This window comes from Falco cherrug (assembly GCF_023634085.1).
Source record: "Falco cherrug isolate bFalChe1 chromosome 11 unlocalized genomic scaffold, bFalChe1.pri SUPER_11_unloc_3, whole genome shotgun sequence".
Classification (NCBI taxonomy): domain Eukaryota; kingdom Metazoa; phylum Chordata; class Aves; order Falconiformes; family Falconidae; genus Falco; species Falco cherrug.
Genome location: NW_026599272.1, coordinates 158,534 through 179,899, shown reverse-complemented (window position 1 = coordinate 179,899; position 21,366 = coordinate 158,534). Strand labels below are relative to the sequence as shown.

The 21,366-nt window shown below is 55.2% G+C and overlaps 1 protein-coding gene across 6 annotated transcripts in view; it reads left to right on the top strand.

The window, feature by feature from the left end:
• Nucleotides 1-21,366, top strand: part of WIZ (WIZ zinc finger) — a 52,037-nt gene that overhangs the window by 12,206 nt on the left and 18,465 nt on the right. For 3 of the 6 annotated variants that reach the window (XM_055699934.1, XM_055699933.1, XM_055699931.1), the window contains exons 2-4: nucleotides 14,917-14,977; nucleotides 17,478-20,020; nucleotides 20,261-20,626. In XM_055699934.1, coding sequence (XP_055555909.1) covers nucleotides 17,557-20,020; nucleotides 20,261-20,626 — 2,830 coding nt within the window. In that variant the 5' untranslated portion in view covers nucleotides 14,917-14,977; nucleotides 17,478-17,556. Of the gene's footprint in view, nucleotides 1-3,356; nucleotides 5,890-8,538; nucleotides 9,401-14,916; nucleotides 14,978-17,477; nucleotides 20,021-20,260; nucleotides 20,627-21,366 lie in introns of those variants that run through there. The other 3 variants (XM_055699935.1, XM_055699936.1, XM_055699932.1) reach the window with 3 other exon arrangements.

Genomic DNA, 21,366 nt, shown 5'->3' with positions numbered 1-21,366 from the left:
GCTGGGGCTTTTGGCCCACGGGAAGGTCAACAGGAGTCAACCATGTGGCCTCATGGCCAAAAGGGCCACCCATACCCTGGGTGCATTAGGCACATTAGAGCAAACTGAAAGTCGTGGTTGTCCCACATCTTGGTGTGACCTGACCTTGGGTGTTGTGGGTGCTTTGGAGCTCCACCATTTTAAGGAGGACAGAAGAACATCAGAGAGGGCAACAGAGATGGTGGAAGGACTCAAGCAGAACCTTGGGAGGAGTGGCTGAGGCCATCAGGTCGGTCAGCCTGGGGATGAGGAGGCTGAGGAGGGACCTTATCGCTGCCTCCAGCTTCCTTGTGATGGCCAACGGGGACGGAGGTGCTGATCTCCTCTCCCAGGTGCCTGGCGATAGGACGTGAGGGACCAACTTAAAGTGGCATCAAGGGAAGTTCAGACTGGCCATTGGGAAAGAGTTTTCCATGGAACAAGCTCCCCAGGGATGAGGTCATGGCTCCAAGCCTGCTGGTGTCCAAGAAGAGTTTGGAGAACGCTCTTAGATACAGGGTTTAATGTGTAGGTTGCCCCGTGTGGCATCTGGAGTTGGGCTCGATGATCCTTGTGGGTCTCTTGCAACACATGAGGTTCTTCGTCCTTTTGTTGGGACACACTGGGGTCATGCCAGCTGGTGCTTTGTGGTTTTGGGGAACCTAGCTGGGCTCAAGACAGACCTTCTTGCCGCGGAAGCGTGGTGTCCTTGTTGGAGGGGAGCTGGTAGCCCCTACCCCACTTGGATTTGTCTCTAGGGTGCAACGTGGAGCTGAGGAGGTGCTTTTCTTCCTCCCCAACAGCTTTTTTGTCCCACTCGTAGCCCTCTTGTCTGGTGCTTTCCTGGAGTTTTGGGTTGTCTGTGTGGTTAAAATTCTTCCTTTTCTTGCCGTCTCCCAAAAATGTCTGTATCCGTGGAAGAGACTTCTGGGGCTTGGCCATCAAAGACACCCAGATGTCAAAAAAAAAGGATTAGTTTAAGGACGGAGGAGCTGGGAAAGTGTTTCTGGTTGGTTTGTGCTGGACTGTCCCTTCTGAGATGTCCGAGCCCTGGGTAGGGACTGAAAATATTCTCATTTTATCCCTATTTTCCAGCAAGCATTGCTGGTGGCCGGTCTTTTCTCTCTCATCCCGGGGCCAGAGTGCTCCTTTTCCACCCTGGGGTGTTTAGGACCCCCCAGCCCTTCTCTGTGTAGGATGGTTGGGTGGAGGAAGGATCTCAGCAGCTTTTTGGGCTCTGTCCCTGCATTGCTGGAGCCTGGCACGTTCCTGCGTGGACGGCGAGATGCTACCGGGCAAAACCATCCAGCGCTGCCCTGTCGCGCCAAGGTGGCCCCGAGACCCCGCGCTGGCACCAAGGACCGAATCCATCCTCTTGGCTCCGTTGGGGAACGCGTCGGCTCTCCGCAAGGCTTTGCCCATGGATGCCGTGCGTGCTCCAGAGCGCTTCCAGCACGTACGCCATCGGGATTCCAAAGTATTCCCAGATCTTCACGGTGATGGTGGGTTTCTGTGATTGGAAAAGGACAGCTCGTTATGGGCTGACAGCAAAGAACAACGAGGAAAAGATCCCTCAGGAGTCTTCTCCGTGGCCTTATAGCATCCAAACCAGCCTTTGGGGCTCTTCTCTCCTAATATTGCAGTACCAAAGACCTTGTGGCTTCTCGGGGCTCCTCCGCCGTTGCTTTTTTAGATGATTAAACCACCGTTTGGAAGCCAAAACTTGCTGGCAGACGGAGGGAAAAGTTGATGGGGGGTGAAAGACGCAGGAGTTGGAGGGACCAGGAGCGCAAAGGGGTTGTGGATGTGAATTGCCTGCATTGATGGCTGGTAAAAAAAACACTACCACTTTCACGGGAGCAGCCGAAATCTGCTGGAAATTTAATATGGATCCAAACAAGATGAGCTTGCAACAGAGCCTGGATGCCTTTCAAGCAGCTTGGATAGAAACTGTTCTTCATTAGATGCTGGACGTCTCCTCTGCTGACGAGGAAAGTCTGCCTTTCTGCCGCCGGTCACATAAATCTTGCTTAAAGCTGGAGGGACTGGAGGGAGTGGAGCAGGACCTAGAGGATGAATTTGTATGGAGGCCTGATAACTCTTTAAGGGAAATAAAAATAAATGAAGGTTTTCAAGGATCAGCCTGAATCGCCTCTGAAAAGGCTCCATTTGGGATCTTAGCTGCAGGTAAAAGACTGAATGGAGGGCTGGCACCCTCAGGCAGTGCTCTGTCTGGCTTGTCTTTGTTTTTAAAAGGGTTGGTAATGGGGGAAATGCAGAACTGGGAACAACCCGTGGGGGTAGAAAATACCCTACCCTGCAGGCGCAGGTGCTGCAAAACCTGGTGCAGGGAACGGACCAGGTGCTGGATGTGGGACCCACAGGCAGCCAGCATCCCTTGGAGGGGACCGGGGGCGGGGGGGTGGGGTGGGGGTGTCTACCCACTGCAATCCCATCCCGCCGGATCAGGGGTGCAGCCAGGAGCCCCCAGGGCTTTAAGCGGTGAAGGCATGGCCAGGTTCTATGGAGCATCCCCAGCCAGCCAGCTCTTGTGGAAACGCACTGGGATATGGCTCTGGAAATGCTCTGGGATACGGCTGGGTGCAGTGCCAGCAGCTCAGGGCTGTACAGGGCAGGGATGGTTAAGGAGAGCTTGTGAAAAAAAGCTTTTTTGGGGGCGTCAGGAGGCTTTTCAGGGCCATATCCCGGCTTTTCAGAGCCATATCCCTGCAGCAGGCACAGGAGAGCAATCAGCGTTTTGGAGCTGGCGTTGCATCTCGAACCCATCCAAAGCCCGGCGCTGTTTTCTGGAGGTTTTCCCGGGGTTTTTTGAGTTTTTTCTGGGCTCCGAGTGGGAGGTTTCTGGGTTCAGATGGCCGCCCCGGGGCTAGACGGGGTTGGTGCTGTGGGCTGAGCATCTCTGGTGCAAGTGGTCCAGGCGTGGTCGGGGAAGGAGCAGCAGCATCCTCCCAACCTGATGGGGGTCGTAGCCCCAGGTTCGGGGCGCTGGGTGTCTGCCCTTACCCCACAGTCTCATCTGGTTCTGCGGGAGCCTCGGAATATCACCGGAGCCTCGGAAATATCACCGGAGCCTGGAATCACACGAGTATTCGGAATATTTTGGGAAGCCTGCATCACTCTGGAGCCCGGGAGCAAGCGCTCAGCCCTGGCTCTCAGGCTCGTACCACCGGCTTTTGCCTTTCTCCTGGAGGAAACGCAGCCCAAAGCTTTGCTTCCCAGCGCCTGGAATTTTTTCAGATGGATCTGGGCTCTGCATCCCCCCCCCCCCCCCCCCCCCCCCCCCCGCCATCTGCCCCCCACGCTGGGGCTGGGAGCAGGGCATGGCTTCAGTACATCCCACGGGCTCTAGATACCCGGAAAAAAAAATAAAATAAAAATAAAGAAAACCCCAAGGTAGAACTTGTGTCCTCTGGCCGAGGAGTGCAGGGAGGCTGGAAATAAGAGCAAAGCTCTTTGCTGGGAAAGTGTCAGGTTCCCGCTTGGCTGTGCCAAGCTAAACACGCCACGCTGCTCGGCACAAGAGCTGGTTTTCCCCGTGGAAGCGCTTCCCCGCACCTGTTTCAGTTTCATTTCATCCTGCTCACGCCTCACGGTGCTCAGGGGCTCAGCGGGGTCTCCTTCACCCTGTCCTGCGCCAAGTTTGGGGGAGAAACAAGGCGGGTTTTGGTGTTTTGTGTTTGGGTTTGTTGTTTTTTTTTTTTTCTGCATCGTTAGATTTGCCAGAGAGTTTTCCGGAGCGAGTTCGAGCTGCCTTTTCGCCGCTGCTTCTCGAAGTCGTCCATGAACTGCAGGTTGCAAACCACAGCTAGATAGAATATTTTTTTTTTTCTTTTTTTCTTCTATTTTTTGGTGGTGGTTTATACACACACACACACCCCCAACCACACCGTTGGTGACTCACAGCTCCTGTGTGATCGCTGAGCGCAGCAGGTCATCCGTCATCCAGCTAACGAGCTTCTCATCCTGTTGTGGTCGATCAGCCGTACCTCTCTTCCAATTCCTGGGATTAGTTCTGGCATTTTTGGCACAAGATCTCTCCCCCCCCCCCCCCCCATTCTTTTCCCTCGGGGTCTTGCTGCTTGGTTCTCCTCTGCATTGGGAGCCTTTCTGATGCACCCTTTGGGGTCAGGAGCAGGTATGGGACCATCACCGGTGGCTGCTCAGGCTTTCCAGGAGACTCTTCAGCGCAACCCCTCGATGCTTCCTTCTCCATTGGGTCTTTGACCCCATTTTTTCTTCCAGTGGCCTTCACATCTTCTGTACTTCCTCTGTGGTCATGGGTGCTGGTGGGTCTCACGCTGCTGTGATGCTTCTCCTTCTCTACCTTGAATGGTTGGTCCTGCTTTGTCTCCAGAGCCCTCACCATTGGGTTGCGGTGGCTTAAACCGCGGTGGAGACCCCCCCCGAGGTCCCTGGGGTGCTGTGGGGATGTTTCCTGGCTCCGTTGGTCATGGAAGGGTGCGGCTCTTCCTCTGGGCAGGCGTCTTGTCCTGGCTCCGTTCTTTGGCTCGCAGACCTGCAGGTTGGCCTCTTTCTTGGAAAAGAAAGAGCGTGTCGCTGCGGAGCTGTTTCTGAGAAGACGATGGTGTCCAGATAGCCGAGGTTTGGGAGATAAAAAAATTTAGTGTCATTTTCTGGTGGCCCTGGCAAGTCCTACAAAAGCTGGAGGGACCATGTTGTCCCAGGAGACCCAAAGGGAAGCATTCGAAGCTGTGGTGTGGCTCCATCCAGACACTTAACATCTCCTTTCCACCTCAGTGGGACTTCTCCAGCCCTTGGTGACTGGGGAGATGAGGCACCTCATCCCTGAGCTTCATCTTTTTCCTCCTCAATCAGAGCTGAACAGCAAGACGAGGGTCCCCAGCGGTGGCTTCGGTGGGTGAGCAGGTCATCCCACGGTGCTCTTCTCTCCGATGGAGCTGTGCTGGTGCTCCTGGTGGGACCTGGCTCTCCTGCGTGTCCCCATTGAGGTTCTGCTGCTCCAGTTGGGGCGTTAACATCGCGCTGGGACAGCGTCTCTGCTTAACCCTTGGTAGAGTCCTTCATCCAGATGTTTATACGAAGTCTGTGAAACTGTGGCAAGCTCTCGCTGACCATAAAACATCCCAGGGAGCAGAGCCAACATCTCAAGATGTGTCAAGCTTCCTACGGCTCCGTCTTCCAGAAGTGCGCGAGGCTTCCTGAGCTCTGCTGACTCGGGCAGCTTGAACGCGAGCCCGTGCACACGAGCCAACAGGCACTAGCTTAGTTTAGTTCAGGGTTTTGTTTTTTTCTTTTGTTTTATAATTTTTTTTTTCTCCAGCATAAGCGGTTTGCTGAAGCTCAGCTGTCCCCATGGGCCCTTTCGGTGTGAAAACTTGGGTGTCATCTTGAAAAATCAACAGTGGTGGGTGGGTGGTTCTTTATTTCGGAGCCAGACACAAGGATCTCTTGGGTGATTCTTTATTTTCCCTGAGTCAAAACGTGAGGATCTCACAGAGGACAGTCTGTTTCAGCAGGAGGGCTGTTGCTTTTATCTGTGATCGGTGCTGGGAGGAGAAACACTTGACTTAAGTGACCAGTTGGTGCCAAATCTCCAAGTGTTGCCTTGAAGGAGCAAGAAACGCAGCCACCGAGCACACAGCAAAGACGTGGCATCCCACGAAACATCTGCTCAGCACCCGGGGAGGGCACACAGAGCGCCCTGGCACTTGTTTGATAAGGCAGAGGTCTCATCCTGAGAGGTTCCGGCGGGTTTTTGTACTTATGCAACACGCACTGATCTGTCCGGACCAGTAAGAAGGAACTCCAGAGCTGCTGGATGGAGCATGCCCGGGCATAGCTGAGCTGAGTAGACATCCAGGGTGTCAGGTCTGTGTTTTGAGGGGAAGAGTTAAGCCTGGGCGTGACAGCGATGGCAGGAAAATCCTGCATGGTGGGAGCTGAGGGAAGGAGGATGAGGGCTGGTGGCATCAGGAAAACCCTCTGTGGAAAATGGGTGCTGGTGGGGTTGGAGCTATTTGGTGGTTTTCTGGGTCCGTGGTCTATCGCTCGGCCTCACCATCCCAGCAGGGTGCTGGGAGGGAGCTGGGAGGGTCTTGCTCCGAGGTGGAGCAGGGTGGGATGCTGTGTCAGCACATCCAGCACCTTCCCCTTGCAGTGGCGCCCTTCCCCACCTCTCTCTGCTCCAGAGACCTGAGCAGGTGCTGCCTTTCTAACTTAGAGCTCGATAGTGGGGGTGGGATAGCCCTGGACCACCAGCGGGATAACCCTGGACCACCACCAGCGATGGAGGCGAGAGGGACCCGCTCATCCCCGAACGTGTGGTAGGATGCCGGACCATGGCCCGCGGTCTCGTGTGGGGTTTTGGGGTCTGCGGTGTCCAGGCAGGGCGAAAGCCAATCCTATTTTTCATCTAGAAACCAAACAGGGGACCCAGCAGATGGGATCGATCCTGTGCAGGGATGTGATCCCCCTCCTGCGCGAAAGGAGGGTGGAAACCCACGAGCTGGATTTTAGGGGAGGTGGGAGCCGGAGGAGAGACCGATGCTTGTTCCAAAGCCCATCCATCGGGAAGGATGGGTGCTCAGTCGTTGCTTCAAGGTCTCCTTGTGCCTCTTGAGACCTGTGGCCATCACTGGCTGGGGATGGTGGCTTCGGTCCAGAGCCGATGTGATCCCTGTGGTGGTCTTCTACGGGAAACGCCTGGGTGTTCGTCCTTGTTCTGTGGCTCAGTTACCTTAAAACTTCCTAGCCGAGCTGATCCTGGGGTGTTGCTGGGTTTGGTAGAGCCTGAAGGTCCTTGTCTCCTGCTCTGGAGTTCCTGGTGGTGTGGTTTCTCTTGCCAAGAGCTCTTCAGATTTGGTGGCACCTGTTGTTGTGCCTGTCCTCCAGGTTGTCCTGGTGTCTCCCCATAGCCTTGACTTTCCCACGGGGTGGTGAGGAGAGCTGGTCCCTGCCCCATCCATCATCCAGACCTGCCCCTCCAGCCTCTTGGATTCACTTCATGACCCCCGTCCCCTTCCTGTGCTGCTGTTTCAGGTGATGCTCCCACACTCGTGGCTCTTCCCAAGCCCCAGGTGCAGCAATCACTTAAGGGATGGAAATAGGATTTATTTTTGGTTTGCTCCCCAAGTCAGGCAGGAGCCAAGGACTTGCTGGAGCGAAAGGCAGGAGGTTTCAGCTCCCTCTGCTCCAAAATTGCTTTATCTCCTGCCGGAGTGAGGCTTCTGGAGGTCTCTGAGCCCCCACTGAAGGCTCCTGCTTCTGGAAATTCAGTTGTTGGGGGACAGTTTGGTGGTTCGTGTCTGGGTGAAGGCTAGGAACAAGCAGGGAGCAGCACGTGTGATACCTTTATGGAGCTGGGAGAAGAATATTTGGGGTGTTTCTTCTTTAGCCTGAACATCTTTTCGGGTAGAAGGGGGATTTGGGTTGGAGAGCTGCTGCCAAAGCAAGAGCAGCTTGTCCAGCTTGGAAGATATCCCAGGATGGAGGTGCCACGGCGTCTCTGGAGGGAGTCGTCCTCTGTCCCCATGGACAAAATTAACCCAAGGAGGAGACGGAGGGATGGGAATTGTGCTGATCTCAGGCTTCCAAAATGCCTTTTTGATATCTTGTGCCTGGCCTCTCTCAGTGGAGACATCCCACATGAGCCACCGTGTTGGGATAAGCGTTGAGTCGTGGAGGAGAAGAGCTCTGACCCTCCCCAGAGGTATCTGCAGTCCTTGGTTTTGAACCCAGTCCCATTTTCCCAGGAATTCTCTGTTAGACCCCCTGAAACGGCTGAAAAAAAGAGCCGAGCTGGCACAAGGGATGGTCAGAGAGCAGGATGGGACCGTGGCTGCCGGCACCCGACACGCCGTTTGTCCAGCATGTGGTGTTGGAGCACGTCTACATTTGCGCAGTCCTGCCACCTCCTTTGGGATCGTGTCCAGCATTGCTGGAGGAGCCCGAGGGACCACGTACAGATCGTTCTGCTCGCACCGGGATTACTACAGCCTGTTCTGCTCGCACCGGGATTACTACAGCCTGTTCTGCTCGCACCGGGATTACTACAGCTCGGTGCGGGCTCCGCTGGTCAACGGGTGAATAGTTGGATAGAAAGCAGGACCAGTGCAATTAAAAACACAGGATCCTTTGTGGAGTACCAAGCCGCATCCCTTCAGGATGCTTTTATCCCTACGCCGGGTTTTTCACCTCGTTACAGGGCTGGACATCATTCTTTGATCAGCAGAGTCTGCTTCACCCCCTCCTGCAGCGACAACAGAGTCCTCCAAGCTCCCCAGTCCAGCTGCTGCCCCGAGCTGAGCAAAGTCCCAACACTGACAGCTCCTCCCAGGCAGGAGAGTGGGTTAAAACACCAACCGTGGTGGGTTGTTTGTCCTGCTGCGACAAGCTGACCCCAACGAGCTGATTCCCTTGCACGGGAGCCCTCAGCGTTTACCTGCTGGGACTGGAGCAACCACATCGGGTATAGAAGTGTTTGCCCGCCGCGCTGTTCGTGGTCTGCAGTTGCTTGAGCCCTTTGCCATATCTTTTCCTGCCTGTGCAAAGTCCAACAGGAGAAATATCGGCACCGGGATGCTGGTTGCACAACCCTGGGCATTTCCAGCCCTTAAATATGTGAACAACCACCACCCTGTGCTCGTGGAGGGGTGGAAGGACCCACACCGCTCCTGGGAGGCCCAAGCAGAAGCCAACGTGGAGCTGTTGGAGTCACCTGAAGGTGATGGCACCATCCCGTCCCCAGCTCCACCACCATCTCCAGCTCCACCAGCAGCCAGCTGAGCACGAGTGGGACGAGGCGCAGTGTGCTGCCAGCACGCTGTGCTTTGAAGAGCTTCCTGTCCTCAAGGTCACTTGTCCGCAGGATTAGGAGCGTCCTTAAATACTGCCATGAGCACAAAAGAGGAAAGAAAAAAAAAAATATCTCTGGTTTCCATCTGCAGGCAGCCGAGCACTTTCATTGCAGCGGGACCTGGAGAAGCGCAGCAAAACCAACCCCAAACCGCCCGTTTTTAGGAGAAAACGTGGAGTTTGTAGCTCCAGCCAAGCCCTCCCTCAGCAAAGTCTGTCCTCATGCCGGCTCATCGGTATTCGGGAGCGCTAACGAAATCTCCAGCTTGCTTCTGGCAAGTCGCAGCGCAGGGTCAGGGAATGCGAGCAGCTCGTCTGGCTCCGGGGAGCGCGTTCGGACTGTGGGTGAAAGGATTTCTCCTGGAAAGTGGCTGGGGCGACACTGGGCTCCAGGGATGGAGGAGGAACATCTACCCCAGGGATTCAGGGCAGGAATATCATCCCAGAGTTTGAATCTGGCGGGGATGGCCGCCCAAAGAGCCCCAGGCTGAGGATAGCACACGGAGCATCGCGGTTGCTCATCCAGGTGCTTTTTTGGGGCGGGGGGGACACCGGGGGTCTCCTGCGCTCGTGCAAGGGAAGAGCCATGCTGTGGAGCACTCGTGCAAAGCCCTGCCTTCACGTGTGGGAGCTGTTGGCCCTGCTCAGAGAAGGTCAGAGTGGAAAGAGCTGCTGCTCGCACCCCCTTTTGCAGGATTCTCCATGTTTTGCTTCTCCTGGAGCCGTGCGCTCGCGCCGGGGTGACCGAGCCTAAGTGTTGATGGCACCTTTGCCCGCCGGACGCAGCTGTTTGCACTGCAAACACTAGCCCAGCTTGGCTCAGACCCACTGCGGCTCCGCCAGTGTGGACATGACCTTGGAGAAGTGGTCCTGCACCGCTGCTTTGGGTTGGAAGAGCCAAGGCTGGGGTCGTGGGATGGATTTGGAGGTAGGTTGGGATGTGAGAAACGAAGCTCCTGCTTCCCCACGTTTCTAGTGAGCTTTGGGGGGAGCTAAATAGCTCCTGCGGTGCTGGGGGCTGGAACCCCTTCCGTTTCTTGACCATCTGGTGGTCCCATCTGACTGAACAGCTCCAGGGTGGTGGGATTCCTCGTCATAACAATCCCAGGTCCATGCTGTCTGCTGCAGCAGAAGTCCCCGTGGCTGGGTTGGGTGGCAGCACCCTGGTGGACACCCAGCTGCTTGCTGGGCTCCAGCACTGCCAGCATAGGACCAAGCATTAATCCCAGCGCACAGGTTTGTCTGTTGACTTTTTTTTTTTTTTTTTTTTTTTTTTGGCACTGCTGGTTACTCTTGTGGTTTCGAACCACAAAAAGCCATGCGTCGAGCCAATTTTTTTTTTTTTTTTATCCCCCAGCTTATTCACAAGATGCAGAAGCTGTATCATGAGCTGGTGCCAATGAGCAATTCTTCCAGTACCTTTTGCTCTCCAAATTAAACACCCGAGATTAAAGCAAGGGCCTTAAGTAGGAGCTAGTCTTTAATTCCAGAGCTAAATCATGTCTTGCGACATCTTGGGTTACTCAGGAGATGATGCAATAACTCACCCCTTGCCTAATACCATTGCTCAAATGGCAAGGTCCCTCAGCCTTGCCGTAGAGAAGATAAAACATCTTTTTGCCTTTTTTTTGTTGTTGGTTTTTTTTTTTTTTTCTCCCAGTTTGTTTAGATAGACTGGAAAAAAGCAAAGCCTGGGAGGGGACGTGTAGGCTCTCTGGAGGCTTTCTGGAGGTGTGGAGGCTTTCTGGAGGTGATCATCTGGTTTCTTAAGGGCTTTTGGAAGCTGTCAGGTTGCCCACAAAAGCGGTGCTGCAAATTCCTGTGCAATTTGCTTAATTTGGGGTTTTTTTGAAGAGTCTAGTTCTGGTCTAAGCTTAGTCATCACCCTCTGGAGGAGCCTTTTTTTTTTTCCCCTCCCTTGGCTGGAGGCTGGTTCACTGCATCCTCAGTGATGTCCTTTGGAAGCACTGGTCGCTCCGCAGTGGGAACCCAGCCGATCTGGAAGCTGCTGGGGAACTTGAGTTGGAGCTGAGTTTCCCTCTTCATCCTTTATCGCTGAGATACGAGGTGCAGAAGGTCATCCATGACCACGCGGAGGTCAGGTAGGCATCCTTCCCATCCTTCCCATCCCAGAGGATGTGTGGAAGGGAAAACTGTTGTCTTCTGGTGATGCAGCCTTACGTGGTTGAACAGCTTTTGAAATTTGGGAGATGCTGTTATTTGTTAGATCTTTTTTGAGTTTTCTTGAAATCTTCCGCTCTTTTAGACTGTCAATAGATATTTTGTGGTAGTTGGGTAGAAAACTTTCGGGAGAGTATAGCGTAGCTCCTTGGTTGAACCCTAAGAGAGGTCCTCTCCCTGTTCTGAGCTGGTCTAGGGTCTTGCTAACCACCATCCCAAAGACCTCTTGGCTTTAGGCTCTTGAACTTTGGGGGTTTAATCTAAAATCACGGAATAATTGAGGTTGGAAGGACCCTGGAGAGGTCTTCATCCCATCCCTGTGCTCGCAGCACAGCCAACTTCAAAGTCAGGTCACTCCATCAAGTTGAGTTTTGAGCATCTCCAAGGATGGAGGTCACCACCTCTGGCCTGTCCCAGAGCTGTCCCATTCCCACAGGGTGGTTTTTCCCATCTTGTGACATCCTCACCCTCTCATTGCACGTGGCCAGGAGGGGTTTGGCTTCACCTTCTCTGCACCCTCTAATTAGCAGCTGTAGGCAGCACCTTCATGCTGAACATCTTGAGGCAGAACGAGCCCAACTCCCCCAGCCTGTTGTCATACAACATGTCCCCCGGTCCCCAGCGGCTGGGGACCTTCTCTGGGCTTGTTTCCTTGGATTGTTGGATCTATCAACATCTCTGTGACCTCCTGAGGCAGTGGGGCAACCTTGCTGATGGTCACAGCTACCATTTTGGGGTGTCATTATTCTTCAAGTACGTGTTGAGTAGCTTCGTTAAGAAATAAACCAGACGCTTTGGGGGGGAAGACAAAGAGGGGGGTGACGTGGAAGAGCATCTCAAGGTACATCCTGGTGGGTTTTGGGGTGGTGGTGAAGGTTTAGGGAAACTTTTGCATCCTGATAGGTGATTGAGCCTCTCGAGCATGGTGTTAACCTCTGCTTATCAACCCTGACCGTGACGGCCTCGATGAGCCAGGGCTCTTTCAGCTCCTCTGGAGATGTTGGTATTTCTCAATCCGCGACCTTTGAAACACGTTTTGTAATTAACCATCGCCAAATTTGTCTAGAGCCAGGTCTGGCACATCTAGGAGAGCTCCTGGTCTCCTGGTTTCCTGCTCCAGGACTGGGAAACTCACAGGTTTTTCCTTTGTCTCCCTTTTTTTTGGTGCATGTTTTGGCCGGGGGCTCGGGTGATGGCTCGATTTTGAAAGCGGTTTGATCTCCTGGCCGGGTTGCTTTAATTCTTGGGGTAGAGGGAAAAGAGAGAGGAGGGACCTGTGGTCCCGTTACGAGGGTGTTTGACCTCTCGGAGGACAGACCGTGAGCTCAGAAATGGATTCAGATTCACCACGCTCTCTCGGGAGAAGCTGCAGCCACGCGTCCGTGGTCGGAGGAGCAGCTCTCGCTGGATTACCATAGAGGGTAAATCTGAGCCTCCCAAGTCCAAGACGTTAAAACTCTCTCATCTCTCGCTGTTTCCAAGAAACCAGGATTTGCAGGGAGGGCAGTTACGTGCTCATCAGGAGAAAGATAAATCACCGCATGTTTTCCTCTAAAGGAGACGGTTTCTAAAAATAGGAGCCGTGCTGAGCTCTGGAGAACAAAGGAGTCCCTGGAAGGCTTCTGCCACCGTCCTTCCTCAGCGATCCGTGCTCTCTGCCCCTCTCCATCCACATGCTGGGGATTTATGGAAGCATTTAACATCTGCCCGTTTGGGAGGGTTGGGGGTTTTTTCCCATTTTTTCCCCCAGCGTTCCCACCCTGGCCGGTTGGTGAGTCAGGCTTTCCCGAATAACGCTGCTGGTGACCTTGGCAGCTTGGCCCTGGATCCCGCTGGCCTTTTCCCAAGTGATTGTGAAGCCAAAAGGACCTGATGTGGGAGCCAGGGATGCTGCCACCTCTCCAGGATGGCCTCTGGTAGTGCTGATGCTGGAGAAGCCCCAGCAATATCTATGATCCCAGCTCTGCATCCAGATGAGAGCGCTCCGACCCCATTGTCTCAGGATGAGACCTACCCGCTGGAGATGCTCAGCCTTCAAAATCTCACCGGTGATGTGGCTCACCTAAAATGTTAGAAGGAAGGGAAACTCACCCTGGCTTTTCATGTCCCTCCTCTGCTTTCAGGGCAGGTCCTGCCCTGCCTTCCCCATCTCCATCATCTGTGGTGGCCTGAATACCACATTCCTCCTAGTTTTGCAGCACACAACCCGTAGTCCATACGATAAATGCAAAGCGGGAGCAGCTGCGTGCCTCCAGGTGGGGACAGAGGTCGGTTTGGGCTGCAGAGGCTCCCACAGGCTGTTGCCCCCAAACCCATCTCCTTGTCTCTGTGTTTCCAGATCACTCCCTCTTCCTTTCCCAAGGCTCTTGCAGCTGGATCCCGCTCTTTCTTATCTTGGTGGTCACCGTTAAGGCTCTCCAGGTTGTTGGTGCGTGCGTGGTAGAGGCTGGGCTGCTCATTGCACGTCCCTTTTCTCCATAAGCCCCACGCATGGTTGGTGCCAGGTCTGCACCCTCCATCCAGCTGTGGGTGCCTCCTTCCCATCGTCTCCCAGTGGCTTCCACCACGCTGGTGAGCCCTGGGCGACTCTTGGGCTGCTGGGCACCAGATGACCCAAGGTGGTGGTGGTGGTGATGATGATGATGGAAGCAGGGACACAGGACAGGTCCTTGTCCTAGTAGTAACCTTGCTTGCCTGGGGCTGGGCTGTTGGGTGCCCATGGACCAGGATGATGATGATGGGAACAGGGATGCAGGACATTTCCTAGTAGTAACCTTGCTTGCCTGGGGCTGGGCTGCTCGGTGCCTGTGGACCAGGATGATGATGATGATGATGGGAGCAGGGACGCAGGACAGGTCCTTGTCCTAGTAGTAACCTTGCTTGCCTGGGGCTGGTTGGCAGCAGGAGACAACGTAGGTTCACCCAGCTACTCCTCGGCTTCCCCAAGCTCCCAGCCTCGCCTGTAGTAACAAGCGAGTCCCTGCTTACCACGCTGCTGGGACAGGCACCATGTGGCCAGACCGGGGCAGGGGGGGTCCAGCATGAAGAGCAAGACCCCCTCTGTCCTGCCCTGAGCTCAGCCCAAGCTGATGGAGCCGCCTCTGGGCAAGGTAGGCTCCATCCAGACATCACTGCATGCAGATGAAGGCTCTCCTCCTCTTGAGGAAGGATGTGCCTGGGTCTGGTACGGCTCAGGAGACCCTACAGATCTTCAGGAGGCGTTTGCCTGCCTGTCATCGCTGCCCAAAATCCTGCATCTGCTTGCCAGCAGGCTTGGGAAACGCTTTGGTCCAGGAGCCATCCCAGGGATTTGGCCAGCAGCAGAGCGATGCCAAGTTCCTCGAAGCCCCAGATGATGCTCAGGCACCCGGAGAAGTCCTGCGTGCCGTTCCAAGGGCAGGGAAGCGTGCCAGTGCCGGGGAGGGTCACAAGCCCCGTCCGTAGAGCCAGGGAAACCGGTCTTCTTCACGGGGTGGACCACAACAACCCCTGTCCAGCCGCTCGGCTGCGGCTCCCTGCTGGGTACCTGTCTGGCGAGCCGGGGTGGCGGGAGCAGGGCCACCGGCGTGTGCATCTTCCCGTTAAACTGCTTAGCTGCGGGAACGATTATACATCAAATAGTTGCACGCGGGATTAAACCCTCTTAAGTGTGGCTCGGAAATCCTCCCGTAATCCGGACCCGGCTGTAGGAGGGAAGGACGGGCAGCAGGAGCAGAGGGGGTTTATCTGCTGGGAAAGCTTTTTTAACACACAGGCACAAAAAAACCAAACCAAACCAAAACAAAAAAAAAACTTTATTGCAAATTATGTTGAAGAAGCCTTACTTGGGCACTGACCTTGGAGCTTTCCTCTCTGTTGCAGATGAGCCTGATCCTGCCCTCTCTGGTGCTGTCCCAGCCACAGCTCACAGGACCGAACTCGGGTAAGTTCCCAAGGGATGTTGCGGAGTGGGGAGCGCCCAGCAGCCCGTCTCCTCTTGCTAGCACTGCTCCAGTTACACGAAGCCCCGAAATATCTCCCTGGCTGTCCCCAAAGAGGGTTGTCCCACCACCAAGGACGTCAGCAGGTCCCTCTAGGGCCAGCCAGCACGGTCCCCTTGCTGCAGAGCAGTGTTGGCTGCTCTAATTCATCTCATTTTGTCCTGCTTCTGCCTACCCTAAATCACCCGTCAGAGCCGTCCCAGTTCCCCTTGGCACTGCTGGGGTCGTCCCCGCTGCCAGGAAGAGAGATGCTGGGATGCTGGATGCTGTAGATGCTTGGTTTGGTTGCCTTGGGTGTCCCGAAGCTGCCAAGAGGTGTCCTAGATAGCTCTGAGCACCCTGGAAAAGGCAGGTTTTGGAGTGCCAGTCCAAGGTTCATATAAGGCAAAGGGTCCTTGTCCCTCCTTGTGGCACTGGAGACCCATGCCTGGCTCAGAATCGCTCTGTCTTAGCCTCTTTAGCAATGCAACCAATGCCCAGTGCGTTTTAATGGGTTTATTTTAGTATCTGCTCTTGCCTGATCCTTCCTGGGCCAGCGGTTTCCTTAGTGAGTTATTTTTAATGATGTTTGCAGAGTTTATGGTGCATATGGGAATCACATTTCCCCGATATCACGCTGCAGATAATGGCAAGCCCGTCCTCCACTCTGCAGTAATTCCAAAATACATAATGATAATATAATAATTCAAAAAATAATAATAAAACAGGGAAAGGTTTGGAGCTGGGAGGGCGAGCCCGGTAGGTTGGGAGGGTCGGTTCACCCCTAAACTTGGCTTTTTCCAGGAACAAGCTGGAAATAAATAGGTTTAAAAAGAAGGAGAGAGAGAGGCAGTGCAAGGACCATGTGGAGCTGGCAGCCCTGCTGTCTCCCAACAAAGGCGCTTTGTTCTCCTGGCAGCACAACTTGACCTGTGAGATAAGTGTTTTGCTGGCCCTGGAGCAGCTCCTTGCGTGAGGTCTCGAGTCACCAGGGTTCTCTGGCTGTCGGGCTCTGCGGTCTGGCAGGTTTCTTCCCCAGGGATGGCTGCTAAACCATCCCGGCAGGAGATCTGGTGGTCTGCATCCTGCTCGGGGCTGTGTCTCCGTGCCACAGGTGCTGCGTAGAGGGAGAAGCCGGGCACGAGGCTGGCTGAGGAGGACAGAAGCTGGGTGACAGCCTTAGGGCAGGGACAGGGGACACAGAGGGGTCTCGACTCACTCTGCAGCTCAATGGAAGCCCCAAGTCTGCCCAGCACCTGCCAAACCCCTGTGAAGCTGCCGTGAGGGACATCAGAGCTCCTGGATCTCTTGGACCACGGTTCAGAAGCCTGAACGTGGGGATGTGGTGCCCTTCGGGGCGCTCTGCTTCCCCACCAAGCCCCCCACCACCGCAGCAGAAGGGCTTGAGGCTCCTTAGATCCTATCTCACAACTGCTGGTCCCCTGCCAGGTGTCTCCAGTCCCTCAAGGCATCTCGGAGAACATCGAATGCCTCTCTTGCACCCTCATCATCTCCCGTCTTCCCTCAAAAAGCCTCCAAGCCCAGCGCAGGACTTGCAGACCCCCAAGGCTGGGACTGCCCGTGGGTGCGCTCAGCCCCTCTCAGCACCCCCTATGTCCTCAGTGCCGCGGTGGTACCCACAGCACCAGTCTGGGTGGCGTGGGGCCACCCGGTCCCAGCGTGGAGCTTGCTCCGTGGAGGCTGATGTTCTTCAGCTGCTTGGTGGGGTCTTCCCAGCTTCGGGGCCCTTCAGGAGGGTTTGGAGGAGGATGGGGAAGGGACCACCTTGATCCACCATGACTTGGGGTCTCTGCACGGGGGAGAAAGGCTCCCCACTCCTGCAGTGAAGAGGGGTCACTCGGGCTTTCATTGAGTCATGGAGAAAAACCATGCTTTGGTCCCGGAGACCTTTAGTGTGGTCCATGTTGACGCTTAAATCTATTTTTATGAAACTTTGAAGAGCTCACTGGCCTGGTCTTTGGCCTGATGGTGATAAGTGTCCTCGCTAGGAGCAAATGTCCCTCTTGAGCCAGGTTAAAAGGTGACAATAAGGTGTCCAAGCATCTCAAGAAGTTCTAAGGGGAAAGGGAAGGAGAAGCAGAGAGTGAGGTGGAGCCAGAGGAAGGTGACATGTGGCCCAAGGCAGGAATCGGTGGTGTGATGGGAACTCGACGGTCCTGGCAGGGATGTGGCAGAGCCCCTGCGGGGCGCAGACGCAGCTGTGGCCAAAAGGAGCTTGGAGCAAGCCCAGAAGAAGTTGTAGAAGCTGCTCCAGCTGCACGTGGCCAAGGGAGGGTGGGAGGGTGTGCGGTGGGTTGTGTCCCGAGTCTTTAATATTTTTGGTGATACAGGAGGGAGTCCCCATGAAACCCTCGGCCTGCGTCGGGCCATCCCCAGACCACCCTTTTTATAAATGGAAATATTTTGATTATCCCGTTATTAACTCTCCAAACTTACTTGCAGCTCCCCGAATGAAGAGCATTTGGAGTTCCAGAAGGCTTTGTACAGGACGGATGCCAGGAGCTCCCTAGACCTGCGCAACATGACCGTCAGCAGCGGCGTGACATGGGACGCCACCACCCTGGAGACAAGAGCGGGTGATGGGAGAGAAGAAAGCACTTTAGAGAGACTCTCTGGCTTGAAGGACTCGAAGGAGGCGCGGTGTGTGAAGGAGTCGTCGTTCGCCATGGAGCCCCAGGTTGTCAATCCGGTGCAGGTGGATCCCGAGCAACTGGAGAGCGACCCTGAGGACCTGGATGGTGGCACAGCGGCAGCAGAGACGCCTGGCCCTTGCGCTGGGGCATCGGTTGGCAGTGGAGAAGAGAAATATCTTCAAAATGAACCAAAGCAACTCGAAGGCCTCAGCAAAGAGCACTTAGAGAAAAGCAAGAGGGGAATCCAGAGGGTTGACTGGATTTCCAGACCCACCAAAAGCCCGAGTCCTCACTACAAAGATATAAACAAACCGACAGATGTAGCAGCCACCTTGCCCTTTCGGGGACAGGCCGTGCGTGAAGTGCCTCCTCCTCTGACCCCCACGGTGTTCAGAAAAACGCTAAACCCTGTCCTCAGCAAGTCCAAATCCCTGGAGAGCTCCTCATCCCACAGGAAGGGGCTGATGGTCGACTCAGACTTGGGCGAGATCAACCCGCTCAACACGGCTGAGTGGACGATCCAGAAACCAGGTCTTCAGCTCGGTGCGGACCTCGGCGTCGGCAAACAGTCCTGGACGGTAAATGCTGAAGATTCGGTGGAGCGGATCCCGTTGATGTCCCTGGAGCCGGCTCCCTGCAGCTCCTATGACATCGAGATGAGGCCCTACATGTGCAGCGTCTTGTTGGACGAGCAGGGGAAGGAGGAGCTGGCCCCAGAGGAGGACCCGACGGTGTACACCTGCATCGAGTGCAGCATTTACTTCAAGAAAAAAGAACATTTGATGGATCACATGCTTCAGCATAATCGCGGACCAGGGAGGGACCAAGACAGGGATGCTCTGGGGGGGCAGTGTCAGTTCTGCTGCAACGAGTGCGGCTGGGCCTTTGGAGACCCCACCTCTTTGGAGCAGCACAAGAGGCTCCACCAAGAGTCCAGGGAAAAAATTATCGAAGAGATCCAGAAGTTGAACGAGTTTCCAGACGAAGGGCGGGAAGCCCGGCTGCAGTGCCCCAAGTGTGTCTTTGGCACAAACTCCTCCAAGATCTTTGTCCAGCACGCCAAGATGCACGTCAAGGAGAGGAAGGACCAAGGGGCGAAGAACATGAATCTCTTTGGAAGCACGGGCAGTGGAGAAATACGGGATAGCCCCGTGCACGGCATCTACAAACACTTCAAACCAAATGAACACGCGTCCCTGCAGATGCAGGTACCACCTCACGGCAGCAGCAAAGGGCTCAGCACCTGTATGCTCTGCAGCTTCCCGGCCCCCAATGAGAACATTCTCAAGGAGCACATGAAATACGCCCATTCCCACCTTTCCTGGGACACGGAGGTGTACGAGGAGGATCCCAATCAACCGGGAACCAGCAGAGATGCCTACAGCCCAGCCAGACCGGGCCGGTTTGCGGAGACGGATTATTTTGGCAAAGCAGACCGGCTTTTCCCTCCACCCCACCGAGAAAGCCCATCATCGCATTATGAAGCCGTCCACGGTTTCGCCCTGACTCACCCGAGACTCGACAAAAGCAACGGGGCTACTAAAAAGGACTACCAGGCGTCGGGGTTTCATGCCAGAAAAGCAGCTCCCTACGCTGCCCCCCACAAAAACCTGGGCTTGTCTGGTTTTCCCTCCGCAAAAGCTTATTCCCAGTTCGCTCTGCAGCAGCTGAAAAAAAAAGCCGCGGCTCAGCACCTCGAAGGAGAAGGTGACGGTCTCAGGAGCCACCCGATGGGGCTGGAAGAACTCAGGCACAAGTGGGTGTTGGCCAACGACGCGGGGAGCACGGAAGAGGAGATCTCCGTAAGCGCAGAGATGGATTTGGGCGAGAACAGAAGCGTCAAACCCGTCAGCATCCCTCAAGCCGCCTTGGACCTCAAGAGGACGTTCAGAGACACCTTGAAAGCCACGGACTCTTTGATCGCTTCGGAGGAGCAGCAGCAGCAGTTGCGGAAGATGGTCCCCATCGTCTTGCTGGAGGAGGTGAACCTGCACCCCAGGGCGACGAAGCGGCCCCGGGGGAAGCCGTTCAAGAAGAAAACAACGCTCCCTTCCCGGGAATTCATGATGGAAGAGCCCCTTCCCTTGGATATGCTCCTGTTGGATGCTCCTCTGGAGGGTCCTCTGGAGCTTGACGACCTCTTGGACTCCGACTCACCCATGTTGAAGAACGAGGAGAGGAAATGTCCCTACTGCCCAGACAGGTTCCACAACGGCATCGGGCTGGCGAACCACGTGCGGGGCCACCTCAACAGGGTGGGGGTGAGCTACAACGTCCGTCATTTCATCTCAGCGGAAGAAGTGAAAGCTATTGAGCAAAAATTTTCCTTCCAAAAGAAGAAGAAAAAAGGTAGTATGTATTCAATTCACCATGCTTTCTATTTTCTTGTTTTAATCAGTGGGGTTTTCCCCTCCCACCAAGAACTGGGTACGTATGGTATCGCAGCCGACCTGAATGGCGGTGGCCACGGCACAGCCGGTGGCATGTGGTTGACCCCGGTGCGATAAGCCCCTTCCCCCATCCTTGCCGCAGAGGATCACCCGGTCCAGGGGGTTTAGCGGTGCCGCTGACTCTCTGTCCTTCTTTCTGCAGTTGCGAACTTCGACCCGAGCACTTTCAGCCTGATGCGATGCGAGTTCTGCGGGGCCGGTTTCGACACGCGGGCGGGTCTCTCCAGCCACGCCAGAGCCCACCTGAGAGACTTTGGTATCACCAACTGGGAGCTCACCATCTCGCCCATCAACATCCTCAAGGAGCTGTTGGCCAACTCCTCGGAGCATCCGATGCTGCAAGCGGCGATGGGAGCTGAGCCCTCGTCCCCGAGCCGAGAGAGGGAAGCTCACGGCTTCGTGCCTCACAAGAGCATGACCCCCATGTCCGAGTGCAGCATCCCACGCTCTCCTCTCTCCCCGTTCCCCCCGTCGTGGGGAGACGAGTCCCTGCAGTCCTACAGAGACGGTAAGTGGTCCCAAATTTTCATAACCCCAGACCCATCGCGTCTCGCAGAACGGAGCCTTGCCGGAGGGCAGATTTTTACAGGGAAGGGTTTAGTCGCCGTAACCTGGCATTGATTTAAGTCTCCATCGTTGACGCTGTGTGTCCTGTGGAATCCCACGCCGGCTTGGCGGCAGGGGCGTGGAGATGCCGGCGGATGAAAGAGCCGAGCGGCGCGGTGGCTGGAGGGGTTGCGTCTTGCCATGGAGCTGCGCTTGGGGCGCTCGGGCTTTGGTTGTTGGAAAAGCGTCGTGGTTAGGAACAGGGTTTCTGTCGGGGCTTTGTAAATCCCTGGGGCAGAACGTGGGTGGAAGGAAGGAGAAGAGCGTGGTCGCTGGTGCCAGCCCAGCCTGGCAGCGCTCAGCCACGCAGAGGGCAGGATGCGACCTCGGGGCTGGGGATCTGTCTTTACCCCGCAGCTCCTTGTTTTTCCTGACCATGGTGGGACGTGTAAAAGGTCTTTCCCGAATGGATTTGGGGCTGAGCTGGTCCTGCTCCATCCATGGAGCTCCAGACTATTCAAACAGGATTATTTATTCCAGAGCAGAGCCCATCCCAAACAGCTTCCAGGTTTCTCTTGCAAAGCACCACAAAACTGAGCTCATACCAAAAACTTTGCAACGTCCTGTGCTTCTAAAGTCTTAAAAACTTCCTCCTGCATGAGGAAAAGCAACAACCTACTGACGCCTGTTGCTTCTGGCAGC